The 22,313-nt window shown below is 50.8% G+C and overlaps 1 protein-coding gene across 5 annotated transcripts; it reads left to right on the top strand.

Moving 5' to 3' along the window:
* The first annotated feature begins 58 nt into the window (after positions 1-58).
* On the top strand, positions 59-21,184 carry EARS2 (glutamyl-tRNA synthetase 2, mitochondrial). 5 transcript variants are annotated; one of them, XM_013048894.2, is made up of 9 exons: positions 59-250; positions 2,644-2,799; positions 6,171-6,360; positions 9,400-9,872; positions 11,201-11,309; positions 13,812-13,965; positions 14,087-14,217; positions 19,405-19,540; positions 19,979-21,184. In XM_013048894.2, exons 1-9 carry the CDS (start codon positions 112-114, stop codon positions 20,057-20,059), a joined length of 1,569 nt encoding a protein of 522 aa, XP_012904348.1. In that variant the 5' UTR covers positions 59-111; the 3' UTR covers positions 20,060-21,184. The 5 variants fall into 5 exon arrangements, with proteins under 5 accessions (XP_012904348.1, XP_044928622.1, XP_044928624.1 ...); XM_004778332.3 differs by having other exon boundaries at positions 61-250; positions 19,976-21,184; XM_004778333.3 differs by lacking the exon at positions 59-250 and adding an exon at positions 287-2,109 and having other exon boundaries at positions 19,976-21,184.
* The last annotated feature ends 1,129 nt before the right edge of the window (positions 21,185-22,313 follow it).

The following is a 22,313-nucleotide window of genomic DNA, read 5'->3' as shown; positions in this document are numbered from 1 at the left end:
GAACTGCGCCTTTAAGGGGCGGGGCCGCGCCCGCTGTGGCAGAAGCGGATTGGCTGGGAGAGGCCCCGGAAGTGATGCACGGGGAAGCCCACGTGTGCGCTTCCATCCCACATGGCGGTGCTCCTGAAGAGGTTGCTGCAGTCGGCGAGGCACCCTGCGGCCTCGGGCCGGCCCACGGGACGGCGCGAGGCCAGCCTGGGCACTGATCCCGGGGCTGTGGTGCGAGTGCGGTTCGCCCCTAGTCCCACAGGTAACCTTGGCGGACGTGACGCTGCAGGTCGATGTCCCCCGTCCCGTGCCCGCCCCCTGAATGTTCCCGGACGAATCCCTTCCGGTGGAGTCTGACCGGGGTGGGGGTGGGGGTGCAGCGAGACCCCATTTGACAGAGGCAGAAGCAGGTCCACGAGCGTAAATTACTCATACAGCCAGGAAGTTCTTTGTGTGCCATCCCTTTAGGTCTCTCATCCGCGTACTCAGTAAATGCGTATCGAATACAGACCGTGTACTAGGTACGGTCCCAGGCCTTGGCATACAGTGGTCGTCGGGCACGCACGGCTCCGGTTCTCAAGAAGCCTACACGGGAGTGGCCGCGACAAACCACGTGCAAAAGGAACTGCCTTTAGACAATCGCATGGGCCATGTGAGAAATGAAGCAGGGTAGGGGCCCGACGGCTAGGTAGGAAGCTCAGAAAGGCCTTGTTGAGGACGTAGCATTTGGGCTGAGAACCCAAAGACAAGCTAGCCGCCCAGAAGCCTGCAGGAGGAAAGAGGAAGCTGCAGGTGCAAGGCCCTGTGGTTAGTGGTGTTGGTGCTCAGCAAGCCAGAGAGTGAGGCGGGGGGCTCATTGTTTACCCTAGTGGAGATCTTGTTAGGGCCTCCCCGCTAGTTCCCCCGGTTTTTTTTCCTCAAGGAGCCCGCCACCTGCCCTCTCAACACGGAGCGTGCCTCTCATTCTGGACCTTAGCGTCCGCATGTAAGGCTTCCCTGTGTGACAAGACCCCAGCTACACAGAGTGACAGGATCTTTCACTGCAGGCAGTCGGGTGCAGAGTGGGCTTCTCAAACCATTGTGACAGGACTGGTTCTGAACTCCCCAACGATTATGGATCAGTATTTTCATAGAACCAATATAAATGAGTAAGAGGAGAATTATTAAAAGCCTACAAAATGTGAGCCTATGTTTATTGGGTTCACCGATACAAAGTTACTCTGTCAGATTGCTATTAAGTTTCTAAACGTTTATTCTCCGTTTCCCTTCGTGGTTGTGAACTGGCAACAGTTTGCAGACCAGCATTGGTCTGCCCCCTTCTTTGCAGAGCACTCAGTAGCTGGGTGCCAAAGGCTGGGATTGTCGGGTCCAGATTGCTGGTTTTGCCACTTCTCAGCTGTGTGACATGGGCAAATTGCATATCCTTTCTGAGCTTCTGAGCTTTACCCTCTGTCAAACACGGCTAGTGATGGTACCTGTCTCATGGGTTTGCGCTAATGCAGCTGAGGCACTTCGCAAGGACTGGTACTCCTAGAGCTTAATAAACAATATTCTCTATTATAGTTCTCATTTTCCTTGCTGATTTGCATACGGAAAAGGCTGTTGACTACAGACAGATAAAAGAATTATCAAGCAACTGAGACCACTTATTGCTGAAATTAATGGAAAGCTGTGCTTCGATCAATATTTAGGTCTCCCAACAGCTGTGTAAAGGAGGTTTCCATTTTTTGTTTTTAATCTCTAACAGATGAGACTAAGCTCAGACCAGTGAAGTAGAGTGCCCAAGGGATAGCAACCAATAAATGGATGCAGAATTTAAATCCACATTTATTTGATTTAAGAGGTCTTTCTTTCAATTACCGAACCCCCATCTTCCATCTTGGGGACCACTGATTTTTGTGGTAGCTTTGCGATAACTAGCAGAAAGTCACACATAATCAGTGTTGAATGGGAGTTTACCTGACTACAGAAGAGGCCTTCATGTCCTGTGCTGCCTCCTGTTCCTGTAAATGCAGAGAAGCTCATCGTGGAGACGGGGCTGTGGCCTGGACAAGAGAAGACAGGATAAGGGGAAATGGCAAAATGCTTAATGTGAATCTTTCAGCCAGGAATGATGGAAAGGTAAAATCTTAGGAGTTTGAACTTAGGTGAAGAGAAATACAGTGGAATCAACTATTACTTTTGCTTATTGCTTGAGGTCAAACTTCAGATGAAAATCAAAGTATATGCAAAATGTAATTGTATGACATCTTCAGTTTGTAATTAATTTTTTTTTAACCCAAGCACATTGTTGAATTTGCACACATTAAGTGCGCATGTGATATGGTTTCCGTGGATAATCCTCTGCTTGTCCTCATTTGTGTAAAACTTGGCCTTGAAGCAAATCTCAAAATAGAACAGAGGGTGCAGCTGGGGAGAGTTGGAGTCTTTACAACATCACACGCTGTAAGACGTGTCTGCTACTTCCAGAATGAGGGGCTAAGCGAGTGGACCACTCCTGTCCTCTGTGGCCATCTGACTCGGTCCTGGTTAGAAAGATGGGATGGGGTAGCTGTTTTTTGAGCTTTGATATCCCTGGGACATCCTGTTCCAAGCGGGGCTTGCTAGTCAGTTCATCTTCCCTCTCTTGTCTGAGCTGTTCTCTTCTTTTCTCAGGCTTTTTGCACCTGGGTGGCCTCCGCACTGCCTTGTACAACTATATTTTTGCCAAGAAGCACCAGGGGAGTTTCATCCTTAGGCTGGAGGACACGGATCAGACCCGCCTTGTGCCTGGGGCAGTGGAGAATATTGAGGACATGCTGGAGTGGGCAGGTGAGGCAGGCTGGGGAAGGACCCTCCTCCAAAGGGGAAGAGGGAGCAGGGAGAGGAGCCTGTAGGTCTTCTCATGGGGCCCAAGATGGAGAATGAGGACTTCCTGGAGAGATGGGTACATTTGTGCTGCCTCGGGTGGCATGTGCCTCCCTAAAACATGCTGAAGCTCCCTGAGGAAAAGCTCCGAGGCTGTTCTGGGGTTCCTGTTCTTACCTCAGGATTTCAGGTCCTGCTGGGAGCCGACAGGAAACACAGGCCAAGCATAAGATGGAGCTGGAGAGGCGCGGCCTGTAGTGAGCAGGAGAAAGCTCCCGCCCCCTGTTCCCGTGTGGGAATGCTGGCCCAGTTCGTTCAATCTTCTCACTTCCCAGAGGAGCCAGAAAACCAGGTTTTTTTTTTTTTTTTTTTTTTTTTTTTTTTTTTTTTTTTTAAAGATTTTATTTATTTATTTGACAGAGAGAAATCACAAGTAGATGGAGAGGCAGGCAGAGAGAGAGAGGGAAGCAGGCTCTCTGCTGAGCAGAGAGCCCGATGCGGGACTCGATCCCAGGACTCTGAGATCATGACCCGAGCCGAAGGCAGCGGCTTAACCCACTGAGCCACCCAGGCGCCCCAAAACCAGGTTTTTATTACTTTTTTTTTTTTAAATGAATACTTCCTATTGTTAAACTTGAGCCCAGATTTTTCTTTTTTTAAAAAACCACATTGTGTGAGCCAAACAAAATGTGTGCAGCCTCTAAAATCAGTCTTAGGGGACATTTAATCCAGAGGCCTCCTAGACACCAGGAGGACAAGGAGGAGTGTATGTTCCCTGGGTCAACAGTCGTCTGTCTGTCAGGGCAGGTATAACCAGTTAAGCTTCACAAGGAAAAATACCAAGACTTTTATGAGATGTGTATCTTATTCTCAGTTAAACTATTAACGAGACTTTGGGTTCTCAAAGGGCAGTCACCGATTTCCTTTGTACCTTCTGTCATAGAATGTTATAGTAGATGCTTAATCAGGATTAGTTGAATAGGAGTGTCTGGGTGGCTCAGATGGGTAGGCATCTGCCTCCAGCTCAGGTCATGATCCTGGGGCCTGGGGATTGAGCCCCATGTCAGGCTCCCAGCTCACCCGGGGCGTCTGCTTCTCCCTCTCCCTCTGCCTCTGCCTCCCTCCCCTGCTTATGCTTTCTCTCTCTCTCAAATGAATAAATAACATCTTTTTTTTTAAAAAACCAATTACTTGAATAAAGGAATTCATTCACGAAGATCACTTACTATAATGAGGGTCCTGTTCCAGCCCTGAACAGAGACCAGTGCCCAGTAAATAGGGGAGGACCGATGAACAGATTAATTTCTCCTCACCGTGACATTAAGTGTTGATGAGTGCTGTGGAGACAAGGGTAATAGGTTGGGGAACTGGCAGGGAAGGGTGCTGTCTCAGTCAGGGTGGTCTTCTCGGAGGAGATGACCTGAAAGCACGAGATTGCACAGTGAAGGGCCAGCCATGTGGTTACCTGGGCGAAGACTGTTCAAAACAAGAGGGCAGAGCAGATAGGAAGGCCCTGCTGTAGGGTGTGTTAGAGGAGCGGCGAAGATGCCGAAGATGCCGGTGTGGCCCAAGCACAGTGAGAGGAGCAGAGGGACTGCACATGTGAAGACGGGTTGGCCAGAGCCAAACCAGGTAGCACCAGGCAGACCAGGATGAAAACTTGGATTTCAGGGTGCGCCTGCGACCCGTCAGGTGCTGTACTAGACACAAGCAGTACAGTGATGAACAGGTCCCACCCTCTGAGCCCCTGGTGTGGCACAGTTTCGTGAGCGTGGCCTGCAGTGCCTCAGCAGAGCTCCCCCACACCACCCCCTAGCCTTGTGGTGAGGCAGAGGGAGTGGCTGATTTCTAGAGCTTCCTGCTTCAGGAGTCACTCTGTGTTTTTTGTTTTTTGGTTTGTTTTTGTTTTTGCTTTCTGTGGGGTTTTTAAATTATTGTTACTATTTTGTAATTGACATATAATTCACCTGCTGGGAAATCCACCATTTCAAAGTGTACAAATCGGTGGTTTTTTCCGTATATTCGCTGTGGTATGCCAGCCATCACCAATATCCAATTTCAGAGCACTTCCATCCTCCCAAAACAAAATCCTGCCCTATTAGCAGTCACTCCTATTCCTGCTTCCTTTCAGCCCCTGGCAGTCGCTAATCTATTTTCTGTCTGTGCAATTTGCCTATTGTGGACACTCTCAGGTAGATGAAACCAGATAATACATACTTTTAGTGACTGGCTTTTCCTTAGCAGAGGGGGTTCGGTGCTATAGCACATGTCACTACTTCATTCCTCTTTGTGACCAAATAATATTCATGGCATGAAAATACCACCTTCTGTTCGTCAGTGGTTGGGCATTTGGATTATTTCCACTTTTTCGACTTTTTTTTTTTTTAAAGATTTAGAGAGAGAGCAAGGGGAGAGGCAGAGGGAGAAAGAGAATCTCAAGCAGGTTCCCTGCTGAGCACAGAGCCCAACTCGGGGTTCAGTCTCATGACCCTGAAATCATGACCTGAGCTGAAATCGAGAGTCGGACGTGTCACTGAGCCACTTGGGCGCCCCACTTTTTTGAGTCCAATGAATGGAACTGCTGTGTACGTTTACTTACTAGTTTTTAACCTGAACATACATTTCCAGTTCCCCTAGTAGAACCACTCTTAAGCCCTGGGGCTTTCCAAGTGCTGAACATGTTATGATTAGGCCACGAAGGGGGTCCCACATCTTCAGGATCCCTCTGCACAGCTTCTCAGACGCAGAACCAGGGGTCCAACTGGGGCCTGCCGGGTTGTGCCCCAACCCATGCTTCCTTCTCCTGAGGGCTGTTCCAGGCCTGGGCTGCCCTCCCGCGCCCTGGGGACTGATGGATGGAAAGGAAGTGCAGTCAAGAGCATGGACTGCAGAGGTGCCTCCGTGACTCCTCATCTGTCGGCCCCACGACCTTGAACCCTTAGCCTCTCTTATCTCTCAGCTTATCTGTACCAGGAAAATCGCAAGCAATAGTAATGACCTCGAGGATTGCCCTGAGGATCACAAGCTTTCCTGTATGCCTGCAGCACATCAGACAGTGCCCAGGAGCCAGTGCTGCAAGCATCTTCATTATTATTATTCATTTTTTAAAGCTTTTTATTTATTTATTCGACAGAGAGAGACAGCAAGAGAGGGAACACAAGCAGGGAGAGTGGGAGAGGGAAAAGCAAGCTTCCCGCCAAGCAAGGAGCCCGATGTGGGGCTCGATCCCAGGACCCTGGGATCATGACTTGAGCCGAAGGCAGACGCTTAATGACTGAGCCACCCTGGTGCCCCCATTATTAGTATATGGTGATCATGGTCTCTTGCTGTCACAGGCATCCCGCCTGATGAGAGTCCCCGCCGGGGAGGTCCTGTTGGGCCCTACCAGCAGTCCCAGCGTCTCGAGCTATACGCCCGGGCCACAGAAGCGCTGCTGGAGTCCGGCGCCGCTTACCCCTGCTTCTGTTCACCGCAGCGGCTGGAGCTCCTGAAGAAGGAGGCTCTAAGGAACCACCAGACGCCCCGGTGAGAATCCCATCCTCTCAAGGTTTCTTGCCCAAAGTTGTGTATGTCCCTGGGCTGTTGCTGCATAACAGATCACCCCCAGACTGTGGTCACTGCATGGCCTGTGTGGGTCAGGAGCCTGGGCTCAGCCTAGCCAGCTCCCTCGGCTCAGGGTCTTTTGCAAAGCTCCAGTCAAGGTTCGGGCCAGGTTTGCGGTTTTCTCCACGCTTGGCTTGCGGAGGATCTGCTTCTGTGTCTCTCGTGAGGCTGTTGGCAGACCTCGGGCTGCGCTAGCTGTTGCCAGGAGATGCCAGCTCCTTGCCATGCACAGGGCAGCTCCTGGCACAGCAGCTGGCTTCTCTTCGAGTGAGTCAGACGGAAAGCAAAAGAAAGCAAGCAAGACAGAAGCTAGAGTCTTTTCGTAACCAAATCAAGGAAGTGACATCTCATCACTTCTGCTGCATTCTGTTCATAAGAAGGCAGCCATAGGTCCATCCTGCACTCCAGACGAGGGGATGCCGCAGGGACAGAGACCCTGGAGATGGGGCTCACGGAGGCTGTGACAGAGCTGCCTGCCACATTAGCTCTCGGGCAATACTAACGTGTCATTGCAAAATGTTTTCAGGTCCAGAGAGATACAGATGCAGAGATCTTTCTGAACCCTGATTCTGGCCACTCAGTTGCTCTTGCCATAGACAAATGGCTGTTAGAAGTTTCTTAAGTCTCCTCCAGAGATGCTCCACATAGACCCTGAGAAATGTGTATTGTTTCTCTTCTCCCCACGTTCCAATGCAGCACACAATATGCAGACTGGGCAACTTCCCGTTCCCACTTAACCATCTCGAGGAGACCCAGTCTGCGCTGGCCCATAGGCTTTTTCTTTGGTTTGGGCAATATTCCGCTGTACAGAGGTACCTGCCCTTAACCAGTTTCTTACTAGGGAATCTTTCTGCCATTTTTAATCTGTAGTTCTAACAGAAGAGCTGGGGTGGATCACGGGGACATACATCGTTGTGTGCACATGCGGAGCATTTGTTGGAGACCTTCCCAAATGCGGAACTCCTGGGCCAGTTTGGAGCTTTGATAGACACTGTCCCTGTGGCCCTTGACCACCTTGATTCCTATCAGCAGTGGCAGCAGGACACCTGCGTTCTAGTCACTTATTTATTTATTTATTTGGTTGGTTTTAAATAATTTTATTTTTATTTATCTTTTTATTATTTTTGTTTGCGAGAGAGAATGCATGGGCATGCGCATGCAGAGAGGGTGGGTGGAGGGGCAGAGAGAGAGAGAGAAACCCAAGCAGACTGCACGCTGATCACAGAGCCCAATATGGGGCTTTATCTCGTGCTCCTGAAACCAAGACCTGAGCTAAAATTGAGAGTCAGATGCTTGACTGGCCAAGCCACCCAGGCACCCCTATTTTTAAAGAATTTTAAAAACTTGTTTTAAGTTTATTTAAATAATTTCTATACCCAAAATGGGGCTTAAACTCATAACCTCCAGATCAGGAGACATACATTCTCCTGACTGAGCCAAGGCTCCACACGCACTGTGGGGCTTGAAGTCACAAACTTGATATCAAACTTGAGCCACCCACGTGCCCCTCATCGCAGCATTGCTCTTTTATTATAAACAGTCTGCTTGTCCGTTGGCAGAAGGTTCTCTTTTAAAATCATGGTCAAGTTCTGCCATGGAGTTCATGCAGCCGTTTACCGATTGAACACTTAGCGCTGTGTTAGGAGTGTGTTTTCAAGCTTTACATTTTCTATCAGGATGCTTTGGGGAGGGGCGCCTGGGTTGCTCAGTGAGTTAAAGCCTCTGCCTTCGGCTCAGGTCATGATCCCAGGGTCCTGGGATCAAGCCCCGCATCAGGTTCTTTGCTCTGCAGGGAGCCTGCTTCCTCCTCTCTCTCTGTCTGCCTGCCTCTCTGCCTACTTGTGATCTCTGTCTGTCAAATAAATAAATAATTTTTTTTTTAAAAAAAGGATGCTTTGGGGAGCAAGTAATGGAATGCCCTGTGGAAAAGGGACAAACCAGGGGCACCGGGCTGGCTTGGTTGGTGGAGCACTCGACTCTTGATCTCAGGGTCATGAGTTTAAGCCCCATCCCGGGGGTAGAGTTTACTTAAAAAAATAAAGAAAAAAAAAGGGACAAGCCAGAGTTTCTCATACTTTAATGTGCAGACAGCTCACCTGGGGATCTAGTCAACACGCAGACTCGGATCCACCAGGTCTGGGATGGGGCCCAGGATGCTGCATTTCGGACAGGCTCCTTGGTGGGGCTGCTTCTGGGAGTCCACAGACCATACTTGGAGTAGCCAGGGCATAACTGACAGACATTTGCCACTTCTTTTGCAGAAATCTGGAGGTGAGGCAACAGCTCTTTCTGACCATGAGTCCTATCCCTGTGCTTTAATAAGACCACTTTTTGCACCCCCCCCCCCAAAAAAAAAAGTCTGGAGGTGAGAGACTCAAGGATAAAACCAGCAGCTTCAAGACATCAGGGCTGCATTTTGGCTCCTCCCGGCCTCCCCTGCCCCACCCCCTATCTGTTGTACGGGGCTTCAGTAGCCCCAAGCGTCTCTCCTCATAGGACAACAGCTAAAGAGCACAGAAGCAGAAAGCAGGGAATAAAAAAGGGGGTTTTCCTCTTGTGGCTTTCACTCCTTTCCGAGGACCCTAACCTCCCCTTCCCCCAAGCAGACTTTTACTTGAGTCTCAGTGAATATAGTGGTCTTGCCTGGCCCAGCGGCTGGCATGGGGGAAAGAGATTGCACGATCGGCTACACCAGCAATGATTCCGCCCCTGGGACTCTGCATTTCTCCATTTCCTCGCTAACGAAGAAGAGGGACAGGTTGGCAGGTGGGCGTAAGTGTCTGCTGTGCTGTTATCTCACTCGGTTTTCCGCCATAGCCCTCTTCTTATGCCTGTTCGAGACTGGAAAGAAGGCTAGAGAAGTAAAGGACTTGCCAAGCTTATCTAACTATCAGAGATGAAGACAGAACTCACCTGTGTCTTTGGTACCCTGAGCTACTGTGCTACTCTGCTTCCTGACAGGTATGACAACAGGTGCCGGAACCTGAGCCAGGGGCAGGTGGCCCAGAAGCTAGCCCAAGGCCCCAAACCTGCGATCCGCTTCCGCCTGGAGGGGGAAGCGCCAGCCTTCCAGGACCTGGTGTACGGCTGGAATCGGCATGAGGTGGCAAATGTGGAGGGGGACCCAGTCATCCTGAAAAGCGATGGCTTCCCCACGTATCATCTGGCCTGCGTGGTGGACGACCACCACATGGGCATCAGCCACGTGCTGCGTGGGTCCGAGTGGCTGGTCTCCACCTCCAAGCATCTGCTTCTCTACCAGGCCCTGGGCTGGCAGCCTCCTCGCTTTGCCCACCTGCCCCTGCTGCTCAACAGGGATGGCAGCAAGCTGTCCAAGAGGCAGGGGGACATTTTCTTGGAGCATTTCGCGGCCGCCGACTTCCTGCCTGATGCCTTGCTTGATATCATCACCAACTGTGGCTCGGGGTTTGCAGGTACCCACCCCTGGGAGATTCCAGCAGCGAGGAGCGGGGGGGTCTTTGGTTCAGGCCTGCCTGGTCTTCAGCCCTGGCTGCTGCCACCTGCAGCCTGCCCAAGTTCATTCTTGTGTTTATTGAACCAGAAATTGTGTTAAATGCTGGGGCTACAATAGCGAACAAGATAGATGTAACCCCTGCTCTTAAGGAGCTATAGTCTTGAGCCTCGCCTGCTTCATCTGTAAAATGGGGATAAGGGACTCCCTCAGAGGGTTAGGATGCACTGAGTTCATGAGTACAAGGCAGCCAGCCAAGTGTCTGCCATGCAGTAAGCATGAAAATTACAGATCTTTTTTTTCCTTTTTTTTTTTTTTAAAGATTTTATTTATTTATTAGAGAGACAGCATGAGCCAGGAGGAGGGGGAGAGGGGGAGGGAGAAGCAGACTCCCCACTGAGCAGGGAGCCCAAGGCAGGGCTCAATCCCAGGACCCTGGGATCATGACCTGAGCTGCAGGCAGCCACTCAACCAACTGAGCCACCCAGGCCCCCGAAAATTACAGATCTTACGATGATGACAATTATATTACTACCACTGTGGCAAGTATAAGTTCCAGTAGTATTACGAAGCTTACTATGACCCTAGTTTACTCCAGCTGAGCCTTTATTTGGCCCAAGACTTAGAACGCAAAGGTTAAAGCAACAGCAAATTAGGGTGACCTCTTTGTGGAGGGGGTTTCTGAAAAATGTGGCAGTGGTAGTCTGCTTACTGTTCATTCTGCTGTTACCTGGTTTGCTCCTTGAAATATCCTTGGGAGGTATGTATTATCACTGCTATTTCTAAGAGAATTGAGCGGCTCAGAGACGTTTACTAAAGTCACACAGCCTGTAAGGGACATGGCAGAGGCCCCCTTGAGGGCCGGGCCTGACCACACTGCCCACCGACTGTATGGGGCGGGGCTGCTGCTCAGGAGGAGGGGCTCCCAGCAAAGTAGTTCTCAACCCTGCCTATGCTTGGGAGTCTCCTGGGAAGCCTGTAAAGTGCACTGATGCTCAGACTGCATCCCAGAGCAGTGGAATCACAGTCTCCAGGCACTGCTGTTCCTGCGGCTCGCATCTTTGGGGGCAGTGAGGGTCATTTAGCCTGATTGTTTTCAAACTTGTTTCTTTCTGAGTGACAGAATCCTTTCTGCAAATGAGAGCTCATTCGAGCCCTTGATCTAAAAAAGAGCTAGAAGGTAAATCCCTTCAGTTGGAATGCAGTGGGGAGCCCAGAAGGTGCTCACCCAGCCTTCCTTGTGACTGAAAGGAGAGGCAGGGGGCTGAGGCTGGGCATGTCTGCTTGCAGAGAACCAGATGGGCAGGACCTTGCCGGAGTTGATAACACAGTTTGACCTGACCCGAGTCACCTGCCACTCAGCCCTGTTGGACCTGGAGAAGCTTCCCGAATTCAACAGGTGAGTGGGGAACCTGTGGTGGGGGGCGGCTGGTGGGAAAGGGCTTTCTCGATGATGATGGGCCCGGGGCAGAGGGTCTAGCAGGCTTTGGAGTCACATGGACCTGATTTGACTGTGGGCTCAGGTGTCTAACATTCTGTGACCTGACACAAAGTTTGTAAGTCACCTAAGCTCCCTCTCTTTCCTCTTCTTGAACATGGGGCTGATAACAGGACCCACCTTGTGCAATTGTCTTGAGAGTTCAATAAAATTAAGTGTTGCGTCAAAGTCCTTGCGCAGCCTCTGGCACATAGAAAGTGTTCAGTACGTGGTAGGTGCTGTTTTTGTTATTGCTATTGTCCTGCCCATCCCGGGCCTGGATTCTGTTAACCACGGCCTGGAGAAGGGGGATCTTCATCTTGGAATCACCCCCCATCTCCCTCAGCCAGCGGTGAATGAGCACTGTCTCGCGGCACCTGTTGTACATTTCACGTAGTTCTTCACTCAAACTTCTAAACCCAGTTACGGTTCAGATCACTGTTGACATATCCGTCTAAGGGCCTCAGTGATAAAGCCAGCGGACAGAGGTGTACTTAAGAGACAAGGGACTCAGTGCCCTCTCCTGAGCACTGGTTTGGAAACAGGCTTCTCAGTGCTTTACTTGTGTGAGCCCAGGGAATTCACATGGACTGCAGGTGTTTTAAGGATGTTACTTCATTTATTTCTACCGTTGGACTTCTGAGGTCGGTTGCCCAACTAAGCTCTATTTTGCAGATGCAGAAACTGAGACCTAGGGCAGTCCCATGACTAGCCCATGTTCACACAGTAAACAGCAGGCTTCTCTCGAGTGGGGCATTCCGGAGCGAATGTAACTTGTACGCTACCTGATTATAGGGGAAGCAGTATCTCAGGGAAATGGAGACAGGATGGGGGAGATAGCTGGTGACCCATTCTAGTCCCCCCCCCCCCCCCCCCCCGGAGCATGAGGGCAGCCAGAGGAAGGTAGAGGTGGGCTTTGCTCAGTATGAATCAGGGAGGAGATGCAGTGTTGGAACCGATGGCTGTGGGTCTAATGCAGGTAAAGCTGTCACGTTTAGATGTTTCTAGCATCAAGCCACTGCTGTGATTATGTCAGTGCTAGTAGTAAAGGCAGTAATAGCTGTCACAGCAGTCCTAGAGGTGCAGTGGGAGTAGTAACAGTAAAGACCATCTGTTAGCACTTCTGCCTCCCGGGCCCTGGACCGGATGAGTGTTATCTCAAGCTTGGCCACTAGGGTCCCTTAATTGCTTGCTTTCCACTGTCTCATCTTGCTGCTAAGGCAGTCTTAGGAACAGTTTCAGCATGTGGTATTAATTCCTTTGTAAGAAAACCGTTCTGTTTTTCGGAGAGTTGTATGCTCTAGATAGCTTCCCAGAGGGTCTCCTCCTTCCACCACTGACACGCGGGAGCCTCTGTTCCGACTCCCTGCCCACCTCCAGTGGCCTTGAGCTCTGTGCTTTACAGATGGTCCCTCATTTAATCTGCACAGTGCCCTGTGATGGAGGCCCCCCACCCCCCATCATCCCCATGTGATTGGCGAGTATCCTGAGGCTCTGAGCGTGCGTGTAACTTGCTGCAGACATCTCACAGGGCTGGTCTCATCCGTAGGCCTGGCCGGTTCCAGAGCCCAGGAGATCCCCACCGCTGCTGCCCACCTTCCGCGCCAGGGACCAGGGCGAAGTGCCTGCAGATTGGCCCTCAGGTCCCTCTGACATTGCTGGGGGCAGGGTGAGGGCAGCTTAGCAAGGGGACTGAGGACTCACAGTGCCTGCTTGGAGGCTTTGCTGCTTCCAGAGAGGGAACAAGGCAGGAGAATTCTAGAAAGGTGAACATTCGAACTGATAAGAAAACCTGAACGTTTTAACTCTGAACGTTGGATTGAAGCAGATCTGTCCTCCAAACTGTCCCCTGGCTTTGAATCCTCCAAATCCGTATTCTTGACCTCTGCCTTTTTGTGCCAGAGCCCCCTGCTTAGAGCTGTGCCAGGAGGCAACACCGGCAGAGTCTGTCTTGTAAACTCAGGTGTCTGTAGAGGCCAGGCCAGCAGCATAGGGGAGGGTGGCCGCCAGGAGAGGCCCTGGAGAGCAGAGGGCTGGGCAGACTGGAGTGTTCTGTGCCTGTGAGCTGGGCCTTCTCCACTCCATGCTAGCACTGAAGCGTGAGGAAGGCGGGCCCTTTGCAGCCAGATCTTCAAATTTCCTGAGAGAGGCCAGAAATCTCTATTTTTATGTGATCTCTTCCTTGTTTAAAATGTTAGCTCCTATTTTAGAAACAATAAAAACAGGATATCTCTCAGGGTTGCTTGGGACTCTCAGGCTGCTGCAGACTTTGGCTAGATCCCTTTCCTGTATATTGTTTCCAGGGTGTGGGATGGGCAGCTCACATAATGTGTCATGCTTCCACCCCCCACAAGCTCCCCTGCGGGGAGAGGGTTTGGGGCTGGTGATGCCAGAGTCAGGACAGTCCCTTGGCCTCTCTTACAGGCTGCACCTCTGTCGGCTGGTGAGCAGCGAGACCCAGAGGCGCCAGCTGGTGGGGAAGCTGCAGGCCCTGGTGGAGGAGACGTTCGGGGACCAGATTCAGGACAGGGAGGTCCTGGCCCCAGCCTACATGGAAAGGATCATCCTGCTGAGACAGGTGTGGCGTTGAGGAGTCGCAGGAGATTGAGGGAGTGGCTGGTGCCCCGTCACTGCCTGTCCCGGTGCGTTGGAGCCCTGTCCACAGCGCTCCCAGTGACTGCCTCTTACCCCCGACCCAGGGTCACATTTGCCGCCTGCAGGATCTGGTCTCGCCAGCATACTCCTACCTGTGGACTCGCCCTGCAGTGGGCCGAGCACAGCTGGGCGCCCTCTCAGAGAAGGTGGATGTGATTGCCAAGCGTGTGCTGGGGTGAGTTCCTACAGGCCAAGCCCAAGGCTCTGCATCCGACTTCCCTCCCTCTCCCAGGACCCTTCTCCCAGGGCTGACTGTGAGGTCCCCGCACCAGCCTCCATGGCTGGCAAGAGGGTCTGGACAGAGCTGATTGGGTCTGTATGGAAGAGAGGCTTCCCCAGAGGACCCCAGACCCTCCCCGAAAGGGGCGGCATGTTTGGGCTTTGGGAGTGGGTCCCCGTGGCTTCCCTCCCAGTACCGCCACGTACCCGGTTATTCTCCTGCCCACACGGCGTCGCTGTGGCCAACTTACCACACCTCTTTGAGCTCCCATTTCCTCGTCTCCAAGGTAGAGATGACATTACAGTCCTTACCGCGACAGGAACAGAAGTACAACCAAAGCTGACTTAAGCCGAGCCTCATGCAGGAGCCAAAACTGTGTCATCAAGACCTACTTTTTCTCTCTGCCCCTTTGACCTTCTGTTCCACACTTCTCCATGCTGGCTCCTTCCTCTGCAGGGAGTCTGTGCTGGGTGGGTGGAGGGTGGGACTCTATCAGACGACAGAGGGGACAGAGCTGACCCATGTGGAAGTGGCCATCCGAGGCTGGAGAGCTTTTCCCATGTCTCAAGGGTCTTGCTGTCCCTAGATTTTGCTCTGGTCTACGCAGTACATGGTGGCTCACAGATCATCCACAATGAAACCAGAACAAGAAGGAGGACAAGGGAAGGACAGGACATTCCTTCCCCTTCCAGACCTGACTTACGGGTTACACGTTCATTTCCGCCCGTATCCTGCTAACTAGAACGCCTGTCTTGGCAGCCATAGCAAGCCACAGGGGAGTTTGGAAAGTGTCGATTTTTTTTAACTTGGCAGCCATGAGGCTGGCAAAAAATTTTGTCTCTGCCTGTGAAAAGGAGAAACGCTGGAAGGGAGCATTAGTAGCCTCTCGTATCTGCGCCAACACCACAGAGCCTCAGCCGTGTCTTGCGATGAGCTCCGATGGAGCCTGGTTAGCCTTGTTGTCCTGTCTCCGAACCAGTCATTAAAGCCTGGAGAGCGTAACGTACCAGTCAGTGCAGGTTAGCTTATCCTTCTCCTGGGTTCTAAATGGACCCCCAGCCAGGGCACATGGGCTGAGAATGGGAGCCAGGCGATTCCCCAAGATTTGGGCTATCAGGAGGAAGGCAGACGGATGGTGGGCAGCAAAACCCACAGTGTCCTCTTTACTTATCTCCTTCCGCCTTAATTGCAGAGATTAAAGTAGGTAATAAGTGTTTGCTTGTGCACATGCCCTCAGTGGGCTGTTTTATACGTTCTGTACATTAGGTACATAGATTCATGCGAGGGCTGTGTGTGTGTGTGTGTGTGTGTATACACACTTAAATTCACAACAACCTAATGAAGGAGCAGGTTAAAATGTTATCCCCATTTTATAGATGAGAAAATCAAGACGCAGAGAGGCTAAGTAACTTGTCTAAAATAATAGTAAGTTGGAGGAGCAGGAATTCAAACCCAAACCTTGTAGGCTGGGCCTACAAGGCCTTATGTTTCTCTGCAAAGTGCTTGGAAAGCACCTGATTCCCGGAAACCTAAAAATATTGTTATAATACACATTGAGAAGTGATAAGAAAATAAGCATGCGGCCAAAAATTACAGTAACATACAAATGGTGCAAGAAGGTCTATTAGCAAAAAATGTGTTGTCTGTCCTCTTGCCCCCGACAGAAACGCACCACCGTTAGCAGTTTCCTTTGCGTAATGTCAGAGTATTCAACCATACGGGTATATGACTCCATTCTTAGAAGTTCTTAAATTTTAGATGTAATATTTTGGTTAGGAACACATTCAGATCTCTCAAACCTGGGTCTAAAGCCTAGAAAGTATAAAAAAGGTAAATAATTGGGAAACCCATTTTTTTTTTTTTTTAAAGATTTTATTTATTTATTTGACAGACAGAGATCACAAGTAGGCAGAGAAGCAGGCAGAGAGAGAGGAAGTGAAGCAGGCCCCCTGCTGAGCAGAGAGCCCGACATGGGACTCGATCCCAGGACCCTGAGATCATGACCCGAGCTGAAGGCAGTGGCTTAACCCACTGAGCCACCCAGGCGCCCCAGGGAAACCCATTTTTATCCTTGATCCCCACCCACCTAGTTCCAGAACCCTCTGTCCATACCTACTACTATTCCTAGTTAAATCTAAAGGAGCCTTCTTTTTTTTTTTTTTAAAGAGTTTATTTATTTATTTGACAGAGAGACAGAGAGCACAAGCAAGCAGAGCGACCGGCAGAGGGAGAGAGAGAGAAACAGGCTCTCTGCTAAGCAGGGAGCCTGATGCGGGGCTTGATCCCAGGACTCTAGAATTATGACCTGAGCCAAAGGCGGCCGCTTAACCAACTGAGCCACCCAGGCGCCCCAAGGATCCTTCTTTTTTACACAAAAATATGGTAACACTTTGGTGTGTTTCTGGTTTGTTGTCTTTTTCACTTAAGATACTTGTGGATCAGGGGCACCTGGGTGGCTCAGTGGGTTAAAGCCTCTGCCTTCGGCTCAAGTCATGATCCCAGGGTCCTGGGATGGAGCCCGACATCAGGCTCTCTGCTCAGTGGGGAGCCTGCTTCCTCCTCTCTCTCTCTGCCTGCCTCTCTGCCTACCTGTGATCTCTGTCTGTCAAAAAAAAAAAAAAGGTACTTGTGGTTCTGCTCAGTGCTTAGAGAGCATTCTGATTGTTTTCTGCAGCTACACCAATCCCGTTATGAAACCACATTACCATGATTTATTTAACTCATTTCCTGCTGATAGACATTTGGACTGCTTCCAGATTTTGCTGTTAAAAACAATGCTGCAGTGAATAGCCACATATAGACATCATTAAGCAGGTTTGCAAGTGTATCTCCAGGATTAATTCCCAAGAGCCATTATTATTAATACTCCTTTAATTTAGGGCATTCCACCATAGGGGCTCTAAGTTCTAATTCACCAGGACCATTGCCTTAACTCCCCATCCCTGCCACAGGGTTAGGCTTCAGAGACAGTCTGAGGCTCCCACTCAAGGCAGGAAAACCAATACCCAAGCATTCCAGAGCTGCCAGATTTCTCGATGTCCCTTCTGTGTCCACGCCCAGCTCTGAGCCAGCTCTCACGTGTCCAGAGCTGCCATTGTTGGCCACCTGGGACCTGTCACTCTTAAACCAGCTCCTTGGCAGCCTGCTTCCCCACAGTGACGTGGAGGAGAATACCTGTTTTTTCCCACGCTACGTTTTATGTTTTCCATGTTTTGTCTCCCGGATTTTGGAAGGAACAGTTCTCACGTGGCCCAGTTAATAATGCGGTAAGGATGGTTACTCTGGCGTCCCGTTGGAACTCAGTTGCTCAAATACTAGAGTTAGGGACGGAATCTGTCAGTCCGCAGCGGCAGTCTCTTCACGTTCCTGCTGAATGCAGCCCTCTTCACGAAGCCTGGCCCTGGAAGGGGGCTCCCTGGATCCCGACGTGCGCAGGCGGCATCATAGTCGGCCTCGTGGATCATCCGCGCCAGCAAAGCTCTCCAGCCCCAGCTCCTGTGCAGCATTTCCAGTTTGGAGTCCCCGTAGTAGCCAGAGGAAACTGGCACGGCACCGGCGAACAGACCCACCCCACCCTGCCCCTGTCCTTTGCTCCAGCTCGGAGTCGTTATGAGTGTTCTTTTTTGGCAAGTGCAGTTCTGAGTGCCTGGGGAGTCTCTTGAAACTCGAGCGCATGAGTGAGAGAGGATCTCAGCTGGATCTCAGGAAAGTGGACCGAGGTGGCTGGCCTCTTGCATTTTGGGTCTGAAGTGCCTCAAGCTGTGTGCAAAGAATGGTTGTAGTAAGAAGGGGGCACCAGGCCGGCTAACACGGAGCCCTGTCCTCGGTGGCCCCCAGCAGCGGACACCATGACCTTTTCCTGCTTTGGGAACTTTCACCGTGGCCTACTTCATCACGTCCAAGTGCAGCAGCCTGCCGAGTACAAGGCCTTCTGGAAGCGCATGCAGGCTGGGGTCACCTATCTCTTCGTGCAGCTGCATGAGGTGCTGTTCCTGGCCACCAGGAAGGTGGCATCTGTGACTTCACTGCGGAGTTCATAAAGGCCAGTATGGATGTGCAGGTCTGATAGGCCTAAGTCTTACCGTGTCCCAGAATGGAGGCAAGGGGGCATGGTTGCTGCCCTAAAAATTAAAAAGGAAGGAAGGAAGGGAGAAAATGTGTGTAAGCAAGTTGGTGGCAGTGGTGGTAGGGGGCTGGGGTCTCCTGCTATCTTTCCTCCTGCACTTCTGTGCGATTCACCCCTCCCCCTCATCCCCAGGACTCCTCCTTCCACTGCATTTCAGGTAATTTCCCAGAGAGCTTCCTTCTTCCACCCTGTGTCTAACCTGTTCTTAAGTTCGTTTTGTTGTTGTTTTGAAGATTCTCTTGCAAGGTCCCTCAGCTCTTGGACAGAAAAATGTCAGCTACTTCATCTTTTAATGAAATACAAGATCAAATACTTTGGAGTACTTACTGTCTATTCAGGCAGTGAATGTACTTAGTTCCTGACAAGTTTTAACTTAGCCCTACCAGCACCCTGTGAGGTGCAGCCACTTTACAGATGAGAAAACAGGCATAGAGATCACTTAACATTGAGGTAGAAATTAGTAAATTTCTTATTATGGAGTTTTCCTATATTGAGCTTGGATTATCTGTGAATGTGGTCCCTTGGTTGTTTGTCTTCCTCAGCTTGGATGGGGATGAGGATAATAGATCTTCCTTCCCTCCCTTCGCCCCCAAGCAGGCTTGAATACAGGCCTGAAGAGTCCCAGCTGACTGTTAATCTTCTGAAATCCTCCCTCTCATGTACTGGCCACTGGCCCATGCAGGCCCCCATAGACTGGCTCTTTTCTAGTCTTTTGTTGGCTTTTTTTTTTTTAAGTTTATATATTTATTTGCTTACTTATTTATTTATTACTATTATTATTTTTAAGTAGGCTCCATGCCCAGGGTAGAGCCCCATGTGGGACTTGAACTCACAACCCCAAGATCAAGACCTGAGTTGAGATCAGGAGTCAGACGTTTAACCAACTGAGCCACCTAAGCGCCCCTATTTATTTTTTTAGTAATCTCTGCACCCCGCATGGGGCTTGAACTCACAACCCTGAGGTCAAGAATAGCATGCTCTTCCAACTGAGCCAGCCAGGCGCCCCTCTCTTCTAGGCTTTTAGAAGGACCCGATACAAGCTTTACTCAGGACATGCTGAATAGCAAACTGAAGAAGGTATCCGAAGGCCTGGAAGGGACCAAACACAGTACTGTGATGCGGGTCCTCCGAGTGGCCCTCAGCGGGCAGCTGGTAAGTGGGCAGATGGGCCGGATGGTTCCCTGGAGCTCCCCATTCATCCATTCAGCTGGCATTCACTGGCCGGCAGTAAGCTCTGATCTGGGGGTACAAAGACAAATGGCGCAGGATCGTCCCCTTCAGTCATTCAGCAGATAGTATGTATGGAGTGCCCACTGTGCGCAAGCACCATGTCGGGTACAGTGGGCACAGCAGTGAATGAAACCCACTCCCGGCCTGCCTGGAGCTAGCCATTGACGGCCGGGGAGCGGGGGGTGGGGGGGGCCAAGAGCACGGGCTCCTGGGAGTCAGCCTCAGCCGCAGAAAGTAAAGACAGTAGAAGGCTAACTGTGCCCCTTGGGGTGCAGGCAGCAACACTGGGGTTCCCTGGGTATTCGCTCATTCAGCAGTTTAAGGCAATGAGGCCATGTTTTCTCTTTTCATTCTTAGCAGGGACCCCCTGTAGCCGAGATGATGGTGTCCTTGGGAATGAGGGAAGTGCGGGAGCGAATACAGAAGGTGCTTTCCAGCTAGAGAGAAGATGTGCAGGAGAGTGGAGACGGCCCTAGGAACCTGGGCGGGCCTGGAAACCGCCTTCAGAGGGAAGCTCGTGGAAGGAACCCCGAGTGGAAACAGTCTCCGAGTGCACACCCGCTGCTTCTATGGCCTCTTCTCATCTCATGTCTGGTCTGGACGGCACGTTAACATGGCGCCGGTTAGGGGCAGGTTCACACTTGGCTCAGGCTGCCAGACAAGTGCCTTAAACAACAGAAAATGGTTTTCTCACAGTTCTGGAGTCTGGAAGTCCAAGGTCAAGGTGTCAGCAGGTGGGGCTTCCCAGAAGTCTCTCTCCTTGGCTTGCCCACGGCCACCTCTCTGGGACCTCACGGGGTCTCTCTGGGTGTTCACATCTCCCCTTAAAGGGACGTGGGTCAGGTTGGAGTGAGGCCCATCCTGGTGGCCTAGCTGTAACTTAACCCCGACTTTAGGGGTCCTGTCTCCACATCCAGTCATGTCCTGAGGTCCTGGGGGTTAGGGTGTCAGCATGTGAGTGTTGAGGGGATGCAGGTCGGCTTTTAACAGTGTGGCAGCTTCCTGGACATTGGATCTCGGTTCTCGGGGCCTATTGGGATGTGGAGCAGGGCAGGGTGGCTGGTGCATGCAGGGCTGAACTGGGTGGCAGACCCTCTGGGGCGTGGGAGAGGAGAAGTGACCGTCTGACGAGGGTGAGCACTGCGTTTTCTACTGCTCTTTGGCCTTGCACGGGGGCGTCCTGTCTCTCCTTCTCTAAAGGTCATCCCTTTCTCGCCTCAGTTCTCTAGGACTTGTCCTTGGGCTGGAGACCTTCACCCTGCCTCTTTCACACCTTTTTCTTCATGTCTACCTCTTCCTTCTGCCCATTTTTGTAAGTCTTCATCTACAGGTTTCTGAAATAAGATGTTCTTTTTATTTATTTATTTAAGTGATTTCTATGCCCCAAATGAGGCTCAAATTTACAACCCCAAGGTCAAGAGTCACATGCTCTTCCAGCTGAGCCAGCCAGGCACCCACCCCTGAAGTAGATGTTCATACTGGGGTAAATAGAAATGGAAGGAAGATGATGGCTGTGTATAAAGACCGTACTGGGAAAAGAATAAATAAAATAACAATTTTTTAAAAGATTTTATTTATTTATTTGACAGACAGAGGTCACAAATAGGCAGAGAGAGAGGAGGAAGCAGGCTCCCTGCTGAGCAGAGAGCTTGATGCAGGGCTCCATCCCAGGACCCTGGGATCATGACCTGAGCTGAAGGCAGAGGCTTTAACCCACTGAGCCACCCAGGTGCTCCAAATAACAATTTTTTTAAAAGACCCTACTGGGGCTTCTGTAGAGTTTCCCCATGTGGCAGCCAGCCTCCAAGTGAGAAACACGGTCGCCCATCCCCATTTAGTTTCCACAACTCTGTAAGAGAGATATTCTTATTTGTGTTATAAGTAGGGAAACTGAGGCTCAGAGGAGTTAATGAACTGTCCCGAGGTGGTAATGTGAGGCAAAACAAGGATTTAAACTCAGACTTAGGACAACCCGGGGTCAAGTTCAACTCTTAACTGCAGAGTGACATCAGAGCCTCTGCTTCTACAACACAAAGCACAGTTACAAGAAACTGGCTCATGAGTTGGTAAAGCTGCTGCCACTTCCTCAGTTGGAGGGAGCTGTCTACAAGTGGCATGTGTCTTCAGATGGGGGGGGGGTTGCCCAGTATTGTGGGTGTGTGTGAGGGACTCCACACATTGGAAATAACCTCAAGTCCGTCACCCTGTGCTTCTGAGAGCATAGTGAAGTGGTAAAGGCCATGGAGGCCAATTACTAGATCCAAAAGCCAGTTCTACCACCTACTCACCATGTGATTTCTGTCCCTCAGTTTCCTCATCTGTAAAATGGGGCTGGTAAGTTTTCCTTTCTCAAAGAGTTGTAAGGATAAAAATAGATGCTATATGGAAAGTTCTTAAAACTGCCTGGCACTAGGGGAGCCTGAGCTCAGTCGTTAAGCATCTTCCTTCAGCTCAGGTCCTGATCCCAGGGTGCTGGCATCGAGCCCCGCTTTGGGCTATCTGCTCAGCAGGGAGCCTGCTTCTCTTTCTGCCTACCTGCCTCTCTGCCTACTTTTGATCTTTCCCTCTGTCAAACAGATAAATAAAATCTTAAAAAAAAAAAAAAAAAAAACTGCCTGGCACTTAACCAATGTTATCTATTACCATCATCACCACCAGTATTTTCATTCTTAGAAAGGACAGTCTTGTTTGCAAA

The sequence above is a fragment of the Mustela putorius genome, unplaced genomic scaffold (genome assembly GCF_011764305.1).
Source record: "Mustela putorius furo isolate JIRA1106 unplaced genomic scaffold, ASM1176430v1.1 tig00004041_pilon_pilon_pilon, whole genome shotgun sequence".
NCBI lineage: Eukaryota > Metazoa > Chordata > Mammalia > Carnivora > Mustelidae > Mustela > Mustela putorius.
This window is presented reverse-complemented; position numbering and strand designations above follow the sequence as displayed.

Bases quoted from the DNA above. Each gene is read 5' to 3' on its own strand.
- EARS2 (XM_004778332.3), top strand. From the start codon at position 112: ATGGCGGTGCTCCTGAAGAGGTTGCTGCAGTCGGCGAGGCACCCTGCG. The intron at 6,361-9,399 runs GTGAGAATCCCA...GCTTCCTGACAG, and splicing joins AGGAACCACCAGACGCCCCG to GTATGACAACAGGTGCCGGA. The intron at 14,218-19,404 runs GTGAGTTCCTAC...CCTCTCTTCTAG, and splicing joins ATTGCCAAGCGTGTGCTGGG to GCTTTTAGAAGGACCCGATA.